Source organism: Bufo bufo, chromosome 4 (assembly GCF_905171765.1).
Source record: "Bufo bufo chromosome 4, aBufBuf1.1, whole genome shotgun sequence".
In the NCBI taxonomy this organism is placed as follows: domain Eukaryota; kingdom Metazoa; phylum Chordata; class Amphibia; order Anura; family Bufonidae; genus Bufo; species Bufo bufo.
In genome coordinates, this window is record NC_053392.1 from 297950821 (window position 1) to 297974125 (window position 23305).

The 23305-nt window shown below is 44.8% G+C and overlaps 1 protein-coding gene across 2 annotated transcripts in view; it reads left to right on the forward strand.

Annotated features, from left to right (window-relative positions):
* The first annotated feature begins 22620 nt into the window (after positions 1 to 22620).
* Positions 22621 to 23305, forward strand: part of LOC120998159 (cytochrome b5 reductase 4) — a 352348-nt gene continuing 351663 nt past the window's right edge. For both annotated transcript variants that reach the window (XM_040428717.1, XM_040428718.1), the window contains exon 1: positions 22621 to 22789. In XM_040428717.1, coding sequence (XP_040284651.1) covers positions 22715 to 22789 — 75 coding nt within the window. In that variant the 5' untranslated portion in view covers positions 22621 to 22714. The remainder of the gene's footprint in view (positions 22790 to 23305) is intronic.

Here is a 23305-nt window from a genome sequence, read left to right on the forward strand (position 1 = left end):
GCGTACAGCGGTCCGGAGGTGGTTAAATTAAGGTGGGGGAGGATTAGAGATACACCAACCATATGTACAACGACACAGTGCCGCCATTAGTTGCCGTGGCCCCGCTACGTGATGCGGCTATCGGAGCATGCGTACAGGCGCTCCGAAGTTACGATGGCCATATTGGAAGGGACATTGGAGTGCATACCATCTGGGACACACACCCCTTCCAAACTGAGGAACAGACCATACAGATGTTCCCATATTTATGGGCAACTGCCATAGGTCCACCTCATGAATCTACCACGCCAAAAAATAGCCCATGAGGGGTCTCCTCTGTGTATTATAAAGAAAACAGGTGATAAAATAAATATTATAACATATATTAATAGCACAACCCGGGAACTACAGCAGATTATATAGCAAATAGTTTGCACTGTAGTAGCAAAAACATCTGGCAAGTGTATTCAGAATTCATATTCCTCCTCCTCTCATCATTCTTCAACATATCATCTATAAAAGAGAAAGAAAAAAAGATAAGATCACCATGAATATAACCACCCACTACACAGGAGTAGAGGCGAGGATTCACAAAGGGCAAACAAACCACTCACAATATATTCCCAATTTGATAGTCAACATTAAGACCAGAAAGTTTAAGTATATTCAGCTTATAAATCCACAATAATTCTTTTTTCTTTAACATATTGACTCGATTACCACCTCTCCTGGGCATAGGAGCATGATCAATAATGCAACATCTTAAGTCTCTTTCAGTGTGTTTAAAATCACAAAAGTGTTTGGAAACTGGCAAATCAAGGCGTCGTTTGCATATGGTATAACGATGATTGTTAAGACGTGTCTTCATATCAGTGGAAGTCTCATCTATATACATCAGTTTCTAGGGACATAAAAGTAAGTAGATAATGAAATTCGAGTCACAGGTAAGGTTCGAAACAGACCTAATACCCCTTCTTTAAAGGAATTAAAGAAAAAATATGAATCCTTATCCAGAAGGTCTACAGCTTTACGTCTACACATGACTACTCTTGGCGAGTATTATAAGGCCCAGCGGATACCTAGAGGTATGAGGTCCCATCTTCGACCAAACTTATTTTTTGCCATTCTATTTTTCTGCAAAAGATTTGAAGCCCTCTCTAATAGATATGCTCTGGACTTTATTTTGTTTAATATCGAGTATCTGCAACAGGAACTTTCAGTAATATCATCTGAACTTTCTATTATTGATGAGCAACTTCTAATACAAATGTCTAATGACGAAATTTTTGAGCTTATCAATCAAAGTACAAAAGTTCCAAATTGAGTCTGAAGAAGGGAAACGGATCAGGTGAAACAGGGATCTTGAGGATTATAAAAAAGGTACCATCTATACTTGGCAATCTGATGCGGTGAATAATCAAGGCTATAAAGACACCAGGAGAAAGAGGAGGAATCCACAGATGACTTCACCATCCGGTGAGAACTCTTTTTTTAGGGGACAATGTGACTTTGCAGAAAAAAGACGATGCCGAACCAGGCGTGGCGGCCATAAACACTGAAGAGGGCGGAAAACTGCGTAACAACAAGGTTCGACCTACGGTGGGCAAAACCCAAACATCCAAGAGGAAATGACTGTCATCAATCTTTCATCTAAAGAACTTTCTGATACACAAATGAGTGTTCTAAGTAAGGGTCTCTCGTTCTGTCCTAATACACCTATCAATTGGTTCAACTTGGATTTGGATTTATCTTCCTTTTTTCGGTCTATAAAATTAAAAACCTGGTTTAATGATAGGTCTAGGGTTGACCATCACCAGTTGAGTAAATTCTCCCTGGGGATGTTCAACCTAACACTCAAAAGTAACTTTAATCCTGCAGTTAATGAGTCCACTATTGAAGCCTTCATTTCGGCTGTTAAATATGATATGGAGGCTCTCAAATCTACACATTCTATGTCTCACTTCAAGCATCCCAACCTCACATCTGAGGAGGTTGAAGCACTTGTCCAATTAAAAGATGACCATACCCTCACAGTCAAACCAGCCGATAAAGGTGGTGCACTGGTGGTTATGGACACCTTTAAATATATCGCAGAAATCCAAAGACAATTGATGTTTAAATATACTCTTCTATTCATAGTGATCTGAAGTTTGATATTGCTAAAATGATAAAACATGTTTTAATGGAGGACACTGTGGCTGGAGTGATAGACTCTGATCTCGCTGATTATCTTACTGTCTTGCATCCGGTTACTCTGGTTATTTACGTGTTACTGAAAATCCATAAGTCGTTAATTGACCCTCCGGGGCGACCTATTGTTTCAGGAACGGATTCTATCTTCAGTCACATTACCATCTTCCTTGATAAATTATTAAGCAACTTTGCTATTGAGGGATCCTCATAGGGTATGTTGGCTGTATTACAGATGTTGGAAATGTCGTCTCTTTCATCACAGGCTTGTGATTTAGCAATGTCTCTCTTGAATATCATCTTGAGGCATTATTACCTCTTGTTTCAGGAATCCTATTATGTACAGCAAAGGGGCGTGGCCATGGGGTCCAACGTGGCCCCAACATATGCTAATATTTTTATGTGTCGGTTCGAGGAGGATGTGGTCTATGTGTCCCACCACTTCACACATGTTTTGAGCTGGTGGCGATACATAGACGACATCTTCCTCCTTTGGACAGGAACTGAGACTGAATTGTTTGACTTTCATGGCTTTTTAAACAGTGTGGACAATACATTACAGTTCACATTAGTTTATTGGTATATTTATAATATTCATGGTAATCTTATCTTTTTTTCCTTTCTCTTTTATAGATGATATGTTGAAGAATGATGAGAGGAGGAGGAATATGAATTATGAATACACTTGCCAGATGTTTTTGCTACTACAGTGCAAACTATTTTCTATATGACCTGCTGCAGTTCCTGGGTTGTGCTATTAATATATGTTTTAAAATTTCTTTTATAACCTGTTTTCTTTATAATACACAGAGGAGACCCCTCATGGGCTATTTTTTAGCTTTGGAAGGGGTGTGTGTCCCAGATGGTATGCACTCCCGTGTCCCTTTGGATCCCTTTCGCCATAGATCCTTATTTGGACTCTATGAGTCTATGTATTTGTAAAGGTGTTAGTTTATTTAACCAGCGATCAAAATGGCGTAGCGCGCTACAGTTAATCATATTGCGCTTGCACCAGTATATTTTTGCTGTTTGCCTCTTCCAATATGGACATCGTAACTTCGGAGCGCTTGTGCGCATGCTCCGATAGCCGCATCACATAGCGGCGACCATGGCAACTAAGGGCGGAACCTGGGCATGCGCAGTGGTGATCTCCACATGCCGAGTTTGGCGCAGTATGTGCACTGAGTCGCTGTACATATGGTTGGTGTATCTCTAATCCTCCCCCACCTTAATTTAACATATCATATTTATTGCACATGTCACTATACTTTCACATATGTTATGAATTGGTTTTAATCTTCAATTATATGAAATATTGCTCTATTCCTATTTGGCATTGTGGCTATTTCACTTTTTTATGAGAATCTGCAATCACGTTTTTTATTGTATTATTTTCATTTCGCTGTGTATGAATTTTCTTTTTATTTATTCTATAATTAATTAATAATCATGTATGTGATTGACTATGATATATAAACTGAGCACTTTGTCCTTGAATTTTGCTTGAGAAAGGCTCTATTGTTGAGCTGAAATGTCACTGTACCACATGGGTGAATAAAAGTTATTCCATTTTTATTTTTAGAGTGCTGTCCTTCTTTATATATATATATATATATATATATATATATATATATATATATATAAAAATTGCAAAAAAAGGGCAGCACTCCAGAAAGTAAAAATGAAGAAAATCTCTTTATTCACCCATATGGGACATGCAACGTTTTGGCTCTATGCAGGAGCCTTTCTCAAGCAGTGAGTACAGACAAAATACTGAGTTTATATACCATTATAGTGAGTCATATCAATTCACAAGACAGGTGTGATCAATTCATAATATATAAAACAATTTAGCAAAAAGTGCAGTACAAATGCCTACTTTACAGTGTAACACCAATAATTACTGATGCATAATCATACAATAAATATTTAATTTCTAAAGAAATTCTGATGTAAATTCATAATTATCAATCATAACATTAACAGTGCCAGCTGTGCGTAATAATAAAGTGCTGAGTGCTTACTACGTAGGTAATGCACTCAGCACTTTATTATTACGCACAGCTGGCACTGTTATTGTTATGATTGATAATTATGAATTTACATCAGAATTTCTTTAGATCACAGAGTAATGTACTATCACGGTCGGCGTGACTATCACATACGTGACGCAGAGGGAGGGAACAAGGAAGGCCCTGCCCAAGTGAGAGGGAAGGTGGTGACCCCTGACTCACCTAGCGGCTGGCACCTGGCTGCCCTGACGTCCCTAGACGGGTTCCTCACCCGTACGCCGATCACGTGCCTAAAGCCCTGGCTTTCCCTAAGCTGAGCCCTAGATAGTGAACAGGGCGGTGGGAACACTAGTCCGCACCACTAGCTCTAAAGGAAAACACCAAGGGAAGGACAGACAATACAAACTCAACATATAATCCCAGGTGGGCGACAACAGGAGACAACAAGAAGCCCAACAGGGATCCGGAGGGTAGCACTCTGGAACGACAACCAGGATTCACAACTCCAGTGGGTCAGTACAGATGTCCAGGCAGGAAGCTCTATAACTGGCAACTAGAGAAGAGTGAAGGGAGAATATAAGGAGGTTGGGAGTGGCAGACAAGAAACAGCTGAGGAGGAGAAGCTACGGATCCCTGATTGAGACAAAAAGGATAGCAAGGCAAACACAGAAAACAATCACTAAGAAACAACGTGATCTTTAGATATAGAGCGCGCAGCCACCCGCTGCGACCTCCTGACCCCGGGTATAACGGAGTCAGACGTGGCTCTTGATACCCTCGTGACAGTACCCCCCCTTTCACGAGGGGCCTCCGGACACTCACGACCAGGTCTCTCCGGATGAGAGGTATGGAAAGCCTGAATTAACCTGTTGGCGTTTACCTCTGACGCTGGAACCCACATTCTTTCCTCGGGACCGTAACCCCTCCAATGCACCAGATACTGAAGAGAGCGGCGGACCCGACGAGAATCAACAATTCTGGCTATTTGAAACTCCAGATTACCATCCACAATAACAGGAGGAGGTGGCAGTGGTGATGGTTCTAGAGGTGGAACATACTTCTTGAGTAACGATTTATGGAAGACGTTATGGATCTTAAAAGTCTGAGGTAGCTCCAGGCGAAAAGCCACAGGGTTAATAACGGCTACTATTTTATAAGGACCAATGAACCTAGGGCCCAGTTTCCAAGAGGGAACCTTCAACTTAATATTCCTAGTAGACAACCACACATAGTCATTCACTCCTAGGTCCGGACCTGGCGACCGTTTCTTATCGGCCATGCATTTATATTTACCACTCATCTTTTTCAAGTTAACTTGCACCTTCTGCCATACCGATGAAAGAGATGAAGAAAACCTTTCCTCTTCGGGAACCCCAGAAGACCCCCCCTCTTTGAAAGTACAAAATTGGGGATGAAAACCGTATGCACCAAGGAATGGTGACTTGCCAGTGGACTCCTGATAATGATTATTTATGGCAAACTCAGCTAACGGTAAATATGATGACCACAACTCTTGGTTTTCAGACACAAAACACCTTAAATATGTTTCTAGGTTTTGGTTGGTACGCTCAGTCTGTCCATTCGACTGAGGATGGAAAGCTGAGGAAAAGGACAAGTGTACCCCCAAACGGGAACAAAAAGCTTTCCAAAACTTAGAAATAAACTGGGTTCCCCGATCCGAAACCACATCGGAAGGGACCCCGTGAAGCTTCACGATTTCACTGATAAACACCTGAGCAAGAGTTTTAGCATTAGGAAGTGCGGGTAGCGCAATAAAGTGTACCATTTTGCTAAACCTGTCTACTACTACCAAAATAACTGTTTTACCCGCAGACAACGGTAAGTCAGTGATGAAATCCATTGACAGATGTGTCCATGGCCTATTGGGGATAAAGACCCTGCTGGACGTGTATGAGAGACTTTCGCGCGTGCACAAGTAGAGCAAGTAGACACGAAATCCATTACATCCTGACGCAACCTTGGCCACCAAAAACGACGAGATAATAGCTCCAAGGTTGCTTTACTACCCGGGTGCCCAGCAAGTGCCGAATTATGATGTTCTTTTAATAATTCAAGACGCAGGTTTAACGGTACAAACAATTTCTCTGAGGGGCAAGAGGCCGGGGCGTCCCCCTGGGCCTCTAACACCTTTCCCTCTAGAACAGAGTGTACAGCAGAGACAACCACTCCTCTTTGTAAAATAGGTACCGGATCACTAACATTACCCCCTCCAGGGAAACTACGAGATAACGCGTCTGCCTTGGTATTTTTTGCCCCAGGACGATAGGTGATTACAAAGTTAAATCTGGTAAAGAATAGCGACCACCTAGCTTGTCTAGGGGTGAGACGCTTAGCCGATTCTAGGTACAGAAGGTTTTTGTGATCCGTAATCACCGTGACGGGGTGGATTGCTCCCTCTAAGAAGTGACGCCACTCTTCAAGCGCCAGTTTAATCGCCAACAGTTCCCTATTCCCTTCTCTGCAGAAGATAATTTTTTGGAAAAGAAAGCGCAAGGGCGCCATTTGCCAGGAGACAATACGGCCCCCACTCCCACCTCTGACGCATCTACCTCAACAATAAAAGGCTGGGAGACATCAGGTTGAATTAGAACAGGTGCCGAGGTAAACCTCTCTTTTAGAGAGGAAAATGCATTTTTAGCGGCGTCAGACCATTTGGAAAAATCAGTCCCCTTCCTAGTCATGTCGGTAAGGGGTTTAACGATCACTGAATAATTTTTAATGAACTTTCTATAGAAATTTGCGAAACCCAAAAACCGTTGTAGGGCTTTAAGGTTCTCAGGAAGATCCCAATCTAAAATTGCCTGGACCTTCCCAGGATCCATACGGAAACCTGAAGCAGATAATAGATATCCCAGGAACTGTATTTCCTGAACGGCGAAGACACATTTTTCAATTTTCGCATATAATTTATTCGTCCGTAGGACCTGCAGTACTTGCCTGACATGCACCTCATGTGTTTTCAGATCAGCCGAATAAATTAAGATATCATCTAGGTATATGACTACAAACCTGCCGATGAGATGACTAAAAATATCATTAACGAAATGTTGGAAGACAGCGGGGGCATTGGTCAGACCGAAAGGCATAACTAGATTTTCATAATGCCCCTCAGGGGTGTTAAAAGCTGTCTTCCACTCATCCCCTTCCCTGATACGAATCAGATTGTAGGCCCCCCTAAGATCAAGTTTGGAGAACCACCTAGCACCCGCAATCTGATTAAAAAGGTCAGGAATGAGAGGAAGAGGGTATGGGTCTCGGATGGTTATCTGGTTTAGCTCACGGAAATCTAGGCAAGGACGCAGGCCCCCATCTTTCTTTTTAACAAAGAAAAACCCTGCAGCCACGGGTGAAGAAGAGGGTCTGATGTGTCCCTTAGCCAGACTCTCGGAGATATAATCTTTCATGGCTTGTCTCTCGGGACCCGAAAGATTATACAACCTGGACTTGGGTAATTTTGCACCGGGAATCAGGTTAACCGGGCAATCATAAGGACGATGAGGTGGTAGCTTCTGACAACCCTTTTCAGAAAAAACGTCCTCAAAGTCCGAAATAAATGTAGGTAGGGAAGCTATGGAGGCGATTAAGCAATTGTTATTTAAGCAATTCTCTCTGCAATGCTCACTCGACTCCAATATCTCCCTGGCCTGCCAATCCACCACTGGATTGTGCGCTACCAACCAGGGAAGACCCAATACCACAGGAGAGGGAAGGCCCTCCAGAACGTAACATTAAAGACACTCATTATGGTGGTCCCCTACCCGAAGGTGTAAATTATGAACAATGTGGGTGAGGTTTCTCTGAGACAGAGGAGCCGAATCTATAGCGAATACGAGAATAGGTCTCTGCAGCGTGCAGAGACACAAACCCATAGTGCGGGCAAAATGGGCATCTATCAAATTTACCCCTGCTCCACTGTCTAGAAAAAAAGAAATAGACTCCGTCTTAACACCAAAAACAATAACCGCTGGTAACACAAATTGAGATGTTCGTATGGAGGAAACGTATACCCCCCGGCTGACATCCTCCGCACAGCCTGGGGTTAGTAGTTTTCCGACGGTCTTTTGTTTTTGAGAAAGGAGGGACAGACATTAATGAAATGACCCTTCCCCCCACAGAAAAAACAAGCCCCCCCCCTGCGGCGAACCTCAGGAGGACGGACCTGATGAGAAGTTCCGCCTAGCTGCATAGGCTCATCTAAATCAGTACAGACTAATTGTTGTTTGGGAGAGGTAACCAATTGCTCAGGAATTTTCGATCTCTCCCTAAGACGCCTATCTATTCTGATAGAGAGGGACATAACAGCATCAAGGGAAAGGGGGGTCTCATACAGCGCCAGTGCATCCTTAACCCTTTCAGATAACCCAGAGCAGAACTGACTCCTGAGAGCCGGGTCGTTCCACTGAGTATCCGTAGCCCACCTACGGAACGCTGAGCAATATTCCTCTGCTGACCGATCTCCCTGTAGGAGTCTCCGTAACTTCGAGTCAGCCAGGGCGACTCGGTCAGGATCATCATATATGAGACCCAAAGCCCCAAAAAATCCCTCCACTGACCGGAGAGCCTGGGAACCAGGGGGTAACGAGAACGCCCAGGATTGTGGGTCCCCCTGAAGCAGGGAAATGACAATCCCTACCCGCTGTTCTTCATTACCTGAGGAGTAAGGGCGCAACTTAAAGTATAATTTGCAGGCCTCACGGAACGTCGCAAATTTGTCCCTTCCCCCAGAAAATCTGTCAGGAAGAACAACCTTGGGTTCTGTAACTACCTGGTTACCCATAGCAACCGCAGGGGGTGCGGTCTGCTGCATTTGCTGCTGTTGTTGGAGGACAGACGACTTCAATCCTGCCACCTCCAAAGACAGGCCTTGAAGCTGTTTTGCCAAGGCAGCAATAGGATCCATATTGGATTCTAAGTAGAGAAAAAAAAACAACAAAAAAAAAAAATTATTATTATTTTTTTTTTTTCTCAAAAAGTAATGGCCAGTTATAATATCACGGTCGGCGTGACTATCACATACGTGACGCAGAGGGAGGGAACAAGGAAGGCCCTGCCCAAGTGAGAGGGAAGGTGGTGACCCCTGACTCACCTAGCGGCTGGCACCTGGCTGCCCTGACGTCCCTAGACGGGTTCCTCACCCGTACGCCGATCACGTGCCTAAAGCCCTGGCTTTCCCTAAGCTGAGCCCTAGATAGTGAACAGGGCGGTGGGAACACTAGTCCGCACCACTAGCTCTAAAGGAAAACACCAAGGGAAGGACAGACAATGCAAACTCAACATATAATCCCAGGTGGGCGACAACAGGAGACAACAAGAAGCCCAACAGGGATCCGGAGGGTAGCACTCTGGAACGACAACCAGGATTCACAACTCCAGTGGGTCAGTACAGATGTCCAGGCAGGAAGCTCTATAACTGGCAACTAGAGAAGAGTGAAGGGAGAATATAAGGAGGTTGGGAGTGGCAGACAAGAAACAGCTGAGGAGGAGAAGCTACGGATCCCTGATTGAGACAAAAAGGATAGCAAGGCAAACACAGAAAACAATCACTAAGAAACAACGTGATCTTTAGATATAGAGCGCGCAGCCACCCGCTGCGACCTCCTGACCCCGGGTATAACGGAGTCAGACGTGGCTCTTGATACCCTCGTGACATGTACACAGTTTAGTAATTAAATATTTATTGTATGATTATGCATCAGTGATTATTGGTGTTACACTGTAAAGTAGGCATTTGTACTACACTTTTTGTTAAATAGTTTTATATATTATGAATTGATCACACCTGTCTTGTGAATTGATATGACTCACTATAATGGTATTTAAACTCAGTATTTTGTCTGTACTCACTGCTTGAGAAAGGCTCCTGCATAGAGCCGAAACGTCGCATGTCCCATATGGGTGAATAAAGAGATTTTCTTCATATATATATACACTAAACAAAAGTATAAACGCAACACTTTCGGTTTTGCTCCCATTTTGCATGAGCTGAACTCAAAGATCTGAAACATTTTGTACCTACACAAAAGACCCAATACTCTCAAATATTGTTCACAAATCTGTCTAAATCTGTGTTAGTGAGCACTTCTCCTTTTCCAAGATAATCCATCCCACTTCACAGGTGTGGCATATCAAGGTGCTGATTAGACAGCATGAATATTGCACAGGTGTGCCTTAGACTTCCCACAATAAAAGGCCACCCTGAAATGTGCACAGTTTTGCCTTACTTTGGGAGGGGGTCAGAAAACCAGTCAGTATCTGGTGTGGCCACCATTTGCCTCACGCAGTGCAATGCATCTCCGTCGCATAGAGTTGATCAGGTTGTTGATTGTGGCCTGTGTAATGTTGGTCCACTCCTCTTCAATAGCTGTGCGAAGTTGCAGAATATTGTCAGGAACTGGAACACGCTGTCGTATACGCCGATCCAGAGCATCCCAAACATGCTCAATGGGTGACATGTCCGGTGAGTATGCTGGCCATGCAAGAACTGGGATGTTTTCAGCTTCCAGGAATTGTGTACAGATCCTTGCAATATGGGGCTGTGCATTATCATGCTGCAACATGAGGTGATGGTAGTGGATGAATGGCACAACAATGGACCTCAGGATCTTATCATGGTATCGCTGTGCATTCAAAATGCCATCAATAAAATGCACCTGTGTTCGTTGTCCATAACATACACCTGACCATACCATAACCCCACCGCCACCACGGGCCACTCGATCCACAACGCTGACATCAGCAAACCGCTCACCCACACACGCTGTCTGCCATCTGCCCTGAACAGTGAAAACAGAGACTCATCCATGAACAGAACGCCTCTCCAACGTGCCAGACGCCAACGATGTCACGGGGCGCTGATGGCAGGTTCCCCCTATTCACCGCCGTCAGCGCTCTGTGGTTCATACGGAACAAGGACGTGCGCTACGCCCTCGTCTCCACAGCAATGAGGGACGGGGAGGATCTGGCCGCGTGCATTCACTTGGCGCAGTCAGCGTCCTTCGCAACTGTGGTAAGCCTGAGCACCGAGCTGATCACTCGGTGCTCGGCTGGATTCAGGAGAATGAGTCATGTGACGCTGGCCACGTCACATGACTCCTCTTCTCCACTATTTAACAGGCAGCCTGGTGACCACAGGTTGCCTGTGAATTCAGTCTCTTCCTGAACTTGTTCAGCGTGACTTGCAGCTAGATTCCCGGCTCCGTTCCCGACTTCGTCCCTGGTTGCTCCCTGCATTTATTGGCTTCTCCTGGTTTGACCTTTGGCGTGGACTTGACTTCTCTTTGATTATGATTTTGTACTTTTCCGACATCCTGGTTCTGACTCGGCTTGCTGACATATCTGTTGTTTGTCTAGTATGTCCCTCCGCACTTACCCAGATTAGGGAACGTTGTCCAGTTGTACCTCGTTGCCTAGGACGAGTGGAGCAAGTAGGCAGGGACAGGGGTGTGGGTGGAGCCAATGGTCACTACCCTCTACCCCTCTTTGTGACTATCGAATGTGAGCAATTGCCCACTCAAGTCGGTTACGACGACGAACTGCAGTCAGGTCCAGACCCCGATGAGGACAACGAGCATGCAGATGAGCTTCCCTGGGACGGTTTCTAACAGTTTATGCAGAAATTCTTTGGTTATGCAAACCGATTGTTGCTGCTGCTTTCCAGGTGGCTGGTCTCAGACGATCATGGAGGTGAACATGCTGGATGTGGAGGTCCTGGGCTGGTGTGGTTACACGTGGTCTGCGATTGTGAGGCCGGTTGGATGTACTGCCAAATTCTCTGAAATAACTTTGGAGACGGCTTATTGTAGAGAAATGAACATTTATTGCATTGGTAGACATTCCTGCAGTCAGCATGCCAATTGCACACTCCTTCAAACGTTGCAACATCTGTGGCATTGTGCTGTGTGATCAAACTGCACATTTCAGGGTGGCCTTTTATTGTGGGCAGTCTAAGGCACAACTGTGCAATATTCATGCTGTCTAATCAGCACCTTGATATGCCTCACATGTGAGGAGGGATGGATTATCTCGGCAAAGGAGAAGTGCTCGCTAACACAGATTTAGACAGATTTGTGAACAATATTTGAGAGTAATTGGTCTTTTGTGTATGTAGAAAATGATTCAGATCTTTGAGTTCAGCTCATGCAAAATGGGAGCAAAACCGAAAGTGTTGCATTTATATTTTTGTTCAGTGTATATATATATACACTGCTCAAAAAAATAAAGGGAACACAAAAATAACACATCCTAGATCTGAATTAATTAAATATTCTTCTGAAATACTTTGTTCTTTACATAGTTGAATGTGCTGACAACAAAATCACACAAAAATAAAAAAATGGAAATCAAATTTTTTAACCCATGGAGGTCTGGATTTGGAGTGACACTCAAAATTAAAGTGGAAAAACACACTACAGGCTGATCCAACTTTGATGTAATGTCCTTAAAACAAGTCAAAATGAGGCTCAGTAGTGTGTGTGGCCGCCACGTGCCTGTATGACCTCCCTACAACGCCTGTGCATGCTCCTGATGAGGTGGCGGACGGTCTCCTGAGGGATCTCCTCCCAGACCTGGACTAAAGCATCTGCCAACTCCTGGACAGTCTGTGGTGCAACGTTGGTGGATAGAGCGAGACATGATGTCCCAGATGTGCTCAATTGGATTCAGGTCTGGGGAACGGGCGGGCCAGTCCATAGCATCAATGCCTTCATCTTGCAGGAACTGCTGACACACTCCAGCCACATGAGGTCTAGCATTGTCTTGCATTAGGAGGAACCCAGGGCCAACCGCACCAGCATATGGTCTCACAAGGGGTCTGAGGATCTCATCTCGGTACCTAATGGCAGTCAGGCTACCTCTGGCGAGCACATTGAGGGCTGTGCGGCCCTCCAAAGAAATGCCACCCCACACCATTACTGATCTAATGCCAAACCGGTCATGCTGGAGGATGTTGCAGGCAGCAGAACGTTCTCCACGGCGTCTCCAGACTCTGTGACGTCTGTGTGAACCTGCTTTCATCTGTGAAGAGCACAGGGCGCCAGTGGCGAATTTGCCAATATTGGTGTTCTCTGGCAAATGCCAAACGTCCTGCACGGTGTTGGGCTGTAAGCACAACCCCCACCTGTGGACGTCGGGCCCTCATAGAGTCTGTTTCTGACCGTTTGAGCAGACACATGCACATTTGTGGCCTGCTGGAGGTCATTTTGCAGGGCTCTGGCAGTGCTCCTCCTTGCACAAAGGCGGAGGTAGCGGTCCTGCTGCTGGGTTGTTGCCCTCCTACGGCCTCCTCCACGTCTCCTGATGTACTGGCCTGTCTCCTGGTAGCGCCTCCATGCTCTGGACACTACGACAGACACAGCAAACCTTCTTGCCACAGCTCGCATTGATGTGCCATCCTGGATAAGCTGCACTACCTGAGCCACTTGTGTGTGTTGTAGACTCCGTCTCATGCTACCACTAGAGTGAAAGCACCGCCAGCATTCAAAAGTGACCAAAACATCAGCCAGGAAGCATAGGAACTTAGAAGTGGTCTGTGATCACCACCTGCAGAACCACTCCTTTATTGGGGGGTGTCTTGCTAATTGCCTATAATTTCCACCTGTTGTCTATCCCATTTGCACAACAGCATGTGAAATTGATTGTCACTCAGTGTTGCTTCCTAAGTGGACAGTTTGATTTCACAGAAGTGTGATTGTTTAAGTGTTCCCTCAGGGAGTGTCTGAGCTCAGGTCGTCCTCCCAGGGAGATCTTGACTTCAGACACCCCAACCTGACCACCATTGAAATTGATGTTTTGGAGTCACTCAGGTCCGACCCCACCCTTACCTTGAAGCCGGCTGATAAGGGGGGTGCGGTTGTTGTGATGGATACCAGCAAATATATTCAAGAGATCATGCGACAACTGGGGGACCAGGAAGTTTACAAGGTGTTAGATTCTGACCCCAGATCTGTGATTGCAGGTGTTATACGCAAATGCTTGACAGATGCTATGGCGGCTGGCACCATCGACAGGGATCTGTGTGATTTTCTTGAGGTGGCACATCCTGTCACTCCGGTGATTTATGTGTTACCCAAGATTCACAAGACCCTGGTTGATCCCCCGGGACGTCCCATTGTCTCGGGGTCTGATTCCATCTTCAGCAACATAGCCATTTTTCTGGATAAGGTTTTGCGTGATTTTTCAAAAGGAGGTTCTTCCTATATACAAGATACATCGGATTTTCTGGTTAAACTTGGGGAGATTGATTTGGCACATGTGTCCCCTGTGTTACTTGCCTCTTTTGATGTGACCTCGTTGTACACTTCAATTGTACACGAGAGAGGTATCCTGGCCGTTAAAAAAATGCTTATGGTGTCATCCTATACTTCTCATGCATCTGAGTTCATTGTTGATTTGCTGAACATCATTCTTCATTATAATTATTTTCTTTTCCAGGATGTTTGTGGCTATGGGGTCTCACGTAGCCCCCACGTACGCAAATATTTTCATGCGGTGTTATGAGGAAGATGTCGTCTATCTGTCCCACCACTTCAGACATGTTCTGAGGTGGTGGAGATATATCGACGACATCTTCCTCATATGGACAGGCAGTGAGACCGAGTTGAATGATTTTCATGGGTTTTTGAACAACTATGATAAAACTCTGCAATTCACTCTTGTATAGTCCAACACTGAGATCCAGTTTTTGGACACTAGGGTTACGTTGAGTGGAGGTATGTTGCACACGGAATTGTACACTAAACCCACTGACACCAATACCTTTTTATGCTATAATAGTTCCCACCCTAGGAGGATGATTCAGTCGCTCCTCTTTTCTCAATTTCTCAGGGTAAAACGTATTGTGGCTGATGAGAGCAAACTCAATTTGGCCCTAGACTCCATGGCCACCAAATTCTCAGATAGGGGTTATCCCCATCGGTTGTTGGTGGAACACATGGACAGGGTTTGCAGCCTAGATGATGTGTTGTCCAAACGGAAAACTGTTCAAAAATCTGATAGGATTCCGTTTGTTTCAGTATACAATGAACTTAGTCCCTCCATCAACAGAATCATATCAACATTGGGATATACTGGGGTCTTGTTTTAAGGACATTCCTGAGTTTAAACACCCACCGCTGTTCTCATACCGACGTTCCAGGAACCTGCGAGATCAGCTGGTCAAGGCTGATATTGGTTACAAGGGGGCCTCTAGACAGACCACGTTGACGCAGCCCGGGCTGGGTTGCGTCAATTGTAGGTATATTCGCAAAGGGAAGAAATTTATGCATCCCATCACAGGCATGACTTATGATATTATGTTTCATTTAACTTGCGACTCAAGTTTCGTCATATATGTGTTGTCTTGCCCATGCAATTTACTTTACGTGGGTGAGACATCTACCAAGTTAAAAACCCGCCTCAACAATCACCGGTATAGCATCAGAAAAAAACTTCTTGACTTGCCGGTATCCAAACATTTTGCTGAGGCTGGAAACAGGGAGGGTGACCTGAGGTGCTGGATTCTTGATCATATACCCCAACCTAGACGTGGTGGTAATAGATCCAGGTTACTTAAGCGTAACGAGCTACAGTGGATATATAGTTTCTGCAGTTTGAGACCCAATGGATTGAACGTGGAATATAATCTTGGGGATATTTTATGAAGTGTGGTTTGCCTCCTCGGACTCTTGGTTTGCATTTCGGTGTCCGGTGTGTATCATCTGCACTATTGTAACAGGAGGGATGGAGCATAGGGGTCAAGTTGGACGCAGTATATCCTCCGGGAAGGAGGCATCTCTACATGCAGTGTCTATTATAGTATGCACTGCCCTGCTCGGGGAGTACCACGGGATATATGTCATATTGTTACATTAGCCTTCATGGTGTTGTTTTTTATTGTTTTGTTCTCTTATAAGTTGATGCCCCCTGTGTCACCTGCGCACCGGCTGGAGGAGATCCCTCATGAGTGTAATTATGTCCGCACGACCCCCAGGACAATACCCCATGGATAGCCGCGGGATCTGTGGTGGTCCTCGGGATTTGTTCCGGAGTGTGGGAGTGGGAGCCCTGTGATGGGGATTATCCCTACCTGTCGGCGGCTTAATACTCAGCAATAGAGCTGGTTTTAGTGATTGGCAGTGTGGACCCGTAGACTAAGGGTGGTTTTCCATTAACTAAGATGGCGCGTGTGTGCCTGAACCATACTGGGCATGCGCGGAATATTCAACACACCGAGGCGGCTTAGTGGTGCGGTAGCTGGGGAACGTGCATGCGTCGGCAAGTGCCTATGACGCATGATGTACGCGGCTGCATGAGCTTCCCTATTGGCGCTACTCTGCGCCTCACCCGATTGGTATGTCTGCGCTTTCTTTTCTTTTGCTCCTCCCCCTGTATTTTAGATCATCACTTATCACACGACATGGTCAGCTTTTGTATATAAATAATATGTTTTTGTCACAAGATTAGTACAGTATGTATCACGATCGATATGTATTTATTTAAAACACAAGAAAAACTATAAAAATGTGTTATGGCTGTAATTGTACAGACCTGAAGAATAAAGTTTTATTGTATAGGGAATGTACAATAAAAACTAAAGCAATAAAACTATGGCTGAATTGCGTTTTTTTTCCAATTCCACCCATTTGGAATTTTTTTCCAGCTTCCCACTACATTATATGCAATATTAACCCTTTCATGACCAAAGGTCATTGATGCCCCAGTGTCCAGGTCAAAATTTACAAATCTGAAATGCGTCACTTTAAGTGGTAATAGCTTTGGAACACTTTTACTTATCCACGCCATTCTGAGATTGTTTTCTCGTGACACATTGTACTTCATGACAGTCATAAATTTGAGTCAATATATATCTCCTTTTTTTTTAAAAATAATCCCAAATTTATCAAAAATTTTAAAAAATTAGCAATTTTCTAAATTTCAATTTCTCTGCTTCTAAAACAGAAAGTGATACCTCATAAAATATTTATTACATAACATTCCCCATATGTCTACTTTATGTTGACATCATTTTGGAAATGTTATTTTATTTTTTTAGGACGTTAGAAGGCTTAGAAGTTTAGAAGCAATTCTTAAAATTTTTAAGAAAATTTCCAAAACCCACTTTTTAAGGACTAGTTCAGGTCTGAAGTCACTTTGTGGGGCTTACATAGTGGAAACCCCCCATAAATGACCCCATTGTAGAAACTACACCCCTCAAGTTATTTAAAACCAATTTTACAAACATTATTAACCCTTTAGGTGTTCCACAAGAATTAAAGGAAAATGGAGATGAAATTTCTAAATTTCACTTTTTTAGCAGATTTTCTATTTTATTAAATTTTTTTCTTTAACACATTAAGGGTTAACAGCCAAACAAAACTCAATATTTATTACTCTGATTCTGCGGTTTACAGAAACACCCCACATGTGGTCGTAAACTGATGTAAGGGCGCACGGCAGGGCGCAGAAGGAAAGGAACACCATATGGTTTTTGGAAGGCAGATTTTGCTGGATTGGTTTTCTGAACGCCATATGTTTTTTATTTTTCTACCGATCGTCTTGTGCAGGGGCTCATTTTTTGCAGAAAGAGTTGAGGTTTTTATTGGTACCATTTTTGGGTACATAGGATTTTTTGATCATTCATTATTACACTTTATGGGACAAGGTGGCCAAAAAATTGGCTGTTTTGGAACAGTTTTTATTTTTTTATTTTTACAGCGTTCATCTGAGGGGTTAGGTCATGTGACAGTTTTATAGAGCAGATCGTTACGGATGTGGCAATACCCAATATGTATACTTTTTCTTATTTATTTAAGTTTTACACAATAATAGCATTTCTGAAACCAAAAAAATGATGTTTTAGTGTCTCCATAGTCTGAGAGCCATAGCTTTTTTATTTTTTGGGCGATTGTCTTAAATATGGGCTCATTTTTTGCGGGATGAGGTAACGGTTTGATTGGTACTATTTTGGGGTATATTCGCCTTTTTTGATCGCTTGGTGTTGCACTTTTTGTGATGTAAGGTGACAAAAATGGCTTATTTTTTTACACCGTTTTTATTTTTTATGGTGTTTATTGGACGGGGTTGATGATGTGATATATTTATAGAGATGGTCGTTACGGATGCGGTGACACCTAATATGTGTGTTTTTTTTTTTTTTTTTTTTTTTTTATAGGAAAAGGAAATTTATTTTTTACATTTTTATTTATTTATTTTTACTTTTATTATTTTCACATTTTTTTTTATCAGTTCCCTCTTGGATCTTGAAGATCCAGTGAGGCTGATGGTTGTACTATACTTTGCAATGCTCTTGCATTGCAAAGTATAATACAATCAGATGCCTGTAGGTGGCAGCACTGGACGCCTATACCATGGCAACCGGACGCCTTTGCAAAGCGTCAGGTTGCCATGGCAACCATCGGGCGCTGCGATCGCAGCAGCCCTGATGGTTGAGAGAGAGGGGGCCCCCTCCCTCTATTACCCCCATGGATGCCGCTACTGCGGCATCTATGGGGTTACAGCAGTGTCAGCATAGAGCTGACACACGCTGCTGATGGCGGCGGCTCAGGAATGGAGCCGCCGCCATCACACACACAAGGGGGACCGCATCGGGGGCAGGGGACAGGGGGCACCATTTCACTTATAACAGATCGCGGCAGGAGGGGGTGGACCGCATGGGGGGGGGGGCAGGATAAGATGATGGACAAGAAGGGGGCACAGATCGGTGCAGGAGGGGGCGGACCGCATTGGGGGCAGGACAAGAACAAGGAGGGGGCACAGATCGGGGCAGGACCGCATCGGGGGCAGGACATGAACAAGGAGGGGGCACAGATCGGGGGCTTCAGGACACATTACCGATTTCAGGCTCTGATCTGCAGAGCGCAGATAAGAGCCTGAAACCGGCATTTTAACACTGCCGCGATCCGATTGGTTAGTCTGCACAGACTAACCAATCGGATCGATTGCCGGCAAGGGGCCACTCTGATTGGTCCCTTGCCGGCATTACTGCACTGTATGCTGTCCGTGACAGCAGCATGACAAGGGCAGAAGCTTAAATCCAAGCGCTTTGCAGCGCTTGGATTAAAGAGCTGCCAGAACGTGTATATACGTGGTAGCTGCACGGGGTATGTGCAGCTATCACGTATATATACAGATTGCAGTCGTGAAAGGGTTAAATGGTGCCATAAGAAAGTACAACTTGTCTTGCAATAAAGAAGCCCTCATTCAACTATGTGAACGGAAAAAAAAAACATATGTGGCTCCAGGAAGGCAGTGAGTAAAAAAATAAAAATAAATTGGCCCAATCCTTAAAGGGGGTGTCTGATTTCAGCAAAAGGCATTTATTATGTAGAGAAAGTTAATACAAGGCACTTACTAATGTATTGTTATTATCCATATTGCTTCCTTTGCTGGCTGGATTCATTTTTCCATCACATTATACACATGGTTACAGACCACCCTGCAATCCATCAGCGGTGGCTGTGCTTAATGCACACTATAGGAAAAAGTACTGGCCTCTTTGGTGGCCAGGACCGCTTTTTTCTATCGTGTGCAAGCATGGCCACCGCTGATGGATTGCAGGGTGGTTGTAACTAGGGATGAGCAAATCGACTGCGGATGAAACATCCGAAGTCAATTCACATAAAACTTTGTTTCAATACTGTACTTAGCAAGCGCTCCGTACAGTATTAGAATGTATTGGCTCAGATGAGCCAAAGTTATTACTTCGCGAGACTTCGCATAATAACTTCAGAAATTGATTTATACTGTAAAAAAACATTTCCCGGAGGTACCACTTGGAACCGAACCCGAGTTCAGGAAAAAGTATTGAAAAGTATTGAAACAAAGTTTTAAGCTAATCGACTTCGGATGTTTCATCCGAAGTCGATTCGCTCATCCCTAGTCGTAACCATGGAAACGAGCAGTGTATAATGTGATAGAACTTCGCTGAACTTTGACAAGGAATTAAATGTTTCAAATTATTTTGTCACAAATCTCTTTCCATTGTATGGAGCGGGCGTAATGGCGGGGAACGGTGATCTTGCTGCCCCCCTGTCATGTAACCCCTCAGATGCCGCAATCAATGCTGATCGCGTCATCTGTGACTCACATTCAGCTGCTCAGGGGTTAAAAAAAATGATACTCACCTCATCCACTTTATGGTGGTGAGGCCGTCCGGTCCCGTCTTGATTAAAGAAAATCTACCAAAGGACTTGCGGTGAGTGTGATGACCTCACCACGTGATCACACTGGGCGCGCGTGGTGACGTCATCAGTGAGGTCATCACACTTGCCGCAGGTCCTTTGGTGGGTTTTCTTCAATCAAGACGGGAGCAAACAGCCACTTCAGACACTTTGATTCACTAGACACTAATCAGCAGTAATAAGTCAGAGCAACGTTTCAATAGTCATCTGACTGGCTTTTTCAATTGGAATGGCTTGTACAACAAATCTCCCACATTCAATAATGGTTACTCATGCTCTAGTCATGGTGGCAATGTGGCGCATTTGCATGACTGAAGCTATTAGGTGTGGTTAAACTGCCTGGGGGAGAAGCGTTATATGCTGCATTGTAAGTAGCAGACAATAGATGTCACACTCCTCCACCTCTATTGAAGCTTGGTTTCTCCAGCTTAAAGGGGTTCTCCGCTTTTGCTATATTGATGACAGATCCTCAGGATAGGTCATCAATATCAGATCGGCAGGGGCCTGACTGCCAGCACCACTGCCGATCAGCTGTTTGAGCTGAAGTACCTGCCGTTATATCAGGACATGACCAGTCACACGTACGGGAGGGGCTGTATACAACGGGATGCACAGGGGTCTGTATGCAGCGGACAGCAGTGCAATTACAACTCCTCTGTCCCCATTCATTTCAATGGGATGACTCCCTCCTAGTGACTTGAATAGGAGGGAGCTGTTCCATTGAAGTGAATTGGGGAGTTCTTTTCACAAAATAAGATGCACATTTTTCCCCACAAAGTGGAGGGAAAATGTCAGTGCTTCTTATTGGGCGAATACTAATGAGTGCTTCCATTATGGAAGAGCTTATTAGTACAGCAGGACCGGGGAGGGGTGAATGCAGCGCTCTCCCTATGGGCTCTGCACTCACCGCTTCTCGTCTTCTCCTGCAGGCTCTGTGACCTCACCTTGTGCAATGAGGTGTCACAGCACAGCGCGGCAGGAAGAGCGCTGGATCTTAGGAGCGGCGTCTGGAGCAGGAGAGGTAAGTACATTTTTTTCTTTTTCTGATTAACATGGGGGTCTTATTAACATTTTGGGTCTGATCTGAGGTCTGATTGGGGGTCTTATTAACATTGGGGGGTCTGTTCTAAGGTCTGATTAACATTGGGGGTTTGATTGGGGCTCTAAGCTGAGATCTGATTAACATTGGGGGTCTGATCTGAGGTCTAATGAAAAATATTGCGTTTCTTATTTTCCTCTTTTCTTTAAAACCTTGGTGTGTCTTATGCCAGGTGCGTCCTTATAGGGCAAAACATACGGTACATCTCCTCGCCGCTGCAATGTCTACAGGTAAAGGCCGCTTTCAGACGAGCGTATTTGCAATGCGTAAATAGTCCTGCTGCTAATGTTAATGAATGGAGCTATCCACATGGGCGTATAATTTCCGTCAGTATTTGAAATCCGCAGCATGTCTGACTTTTGTGCGGATTTGTTTCCAAATACGCACATTACAGTCTGTGCAGTGCATAAATAATAGAGGAAGGACGAAATATGCCTGTAAATCCTGATGGTATATCACAGTGATGGCAAACCTATGGCACGGGTGCCAAAGGCGGCCCTCTCTGTGGGGACCCGCACCCTGGAAAAAGTCTATGGTGTAGTGTAGTCTATGGAGCAGTGAATGTAGTCAGGCTATTACAGTGGTCCCTCAAGATACAATATTAATTGGGCCCAGGACGACCATTGTATGTGGAAACCATTGTATCCTGAGGAATCACTGTATAGCTAAATGATACAGTACATGGAAGATACACCATATTGGTATTCTGTGATAACTGAGTGGGTTCTCGGTGCAGTTTGGGCACTCGGTCTGTAAAAGGTTCGCCATCAGTGGTATATCATCAGGAATCCTGAGCCAGAATACTAACGGATCTCAATACGATCGTCTGAAAGCGGCCATAAAGTGACCCTGCGTTTTGCTCAGGGAATCAGTTACCAGTTTATGCTGCTCTCAGACTGGGAATCCTAAAACAGGTGTGAGCTATTCTCTTTAAATGCCACAGCTATAGCTCGTCTACACCACGTTGTGTGAGCTCTCTGCAGCACAAGTATGGCAGGACTGACTAGAGGCACACTACACATACAGAGCTCCCTGGTTCGTACACATACAGAGCATAGTGTCTGCGCTCCTGAGAGCTCTGCTTCCTGCTCCTGAGCTGACACTTCCCTCCTCCCGTCCATGTGACTGGTCACGTGATCACACGACGGCAGGTCCTTCAGCTCGCTGGACGTCGCCTCTTGGCTGTGGAGGGGACTGAGCAGCATTGTGTACAGCTGGGTGCTGTGCAGGGGGTCACCATGCTGAACGTCCCCTCCCCCTCATTCCCCGTCCCCAATTCCCAGCAGCGGGTGTCTGCAGGTGGGAGGAGCAAGGTATGACTGTGTGTTAGGAGTGAGGCTATAGACATACACTGACTGTATCCATAGAAACGCTTTGGGGGCTGTATGTTTAACCCCTGGTGCCCAGGCTGTTGGTGATAGCATTGGGCATGAGAGCACTGATTGGAGACTAATATAAGTGGTCGCTGATTGTTTAACCACTTAGATGCCGTCCGTGGTCAATAGCAACCTCAGTGTCTTAGGTGTTGGACAAAGGGAGGTGGGTCCTGTCGCCTGGACGCCAGAGGCATGGTCTAATACAGGGGTAGGCAACCTCCGACACTCCAGCTGTTGTGAAACTACAACTCTCAACATGCATACTGGCTCTACTCTTCTAAGAACTGTCATCGAAATGAATGGAGCATGCTGGGAGTTGTAGTTTTACAACAGCTGGAGGGCCGAGGTTTGAGGATGCCTGCTCTAAGGCCCCTTTCACACGGGTGAGATTTCCGCGCGGGTGCAATGCGTGAGGTGAACGCATTGCACCCGCACTGAATCCGGACCCATTCA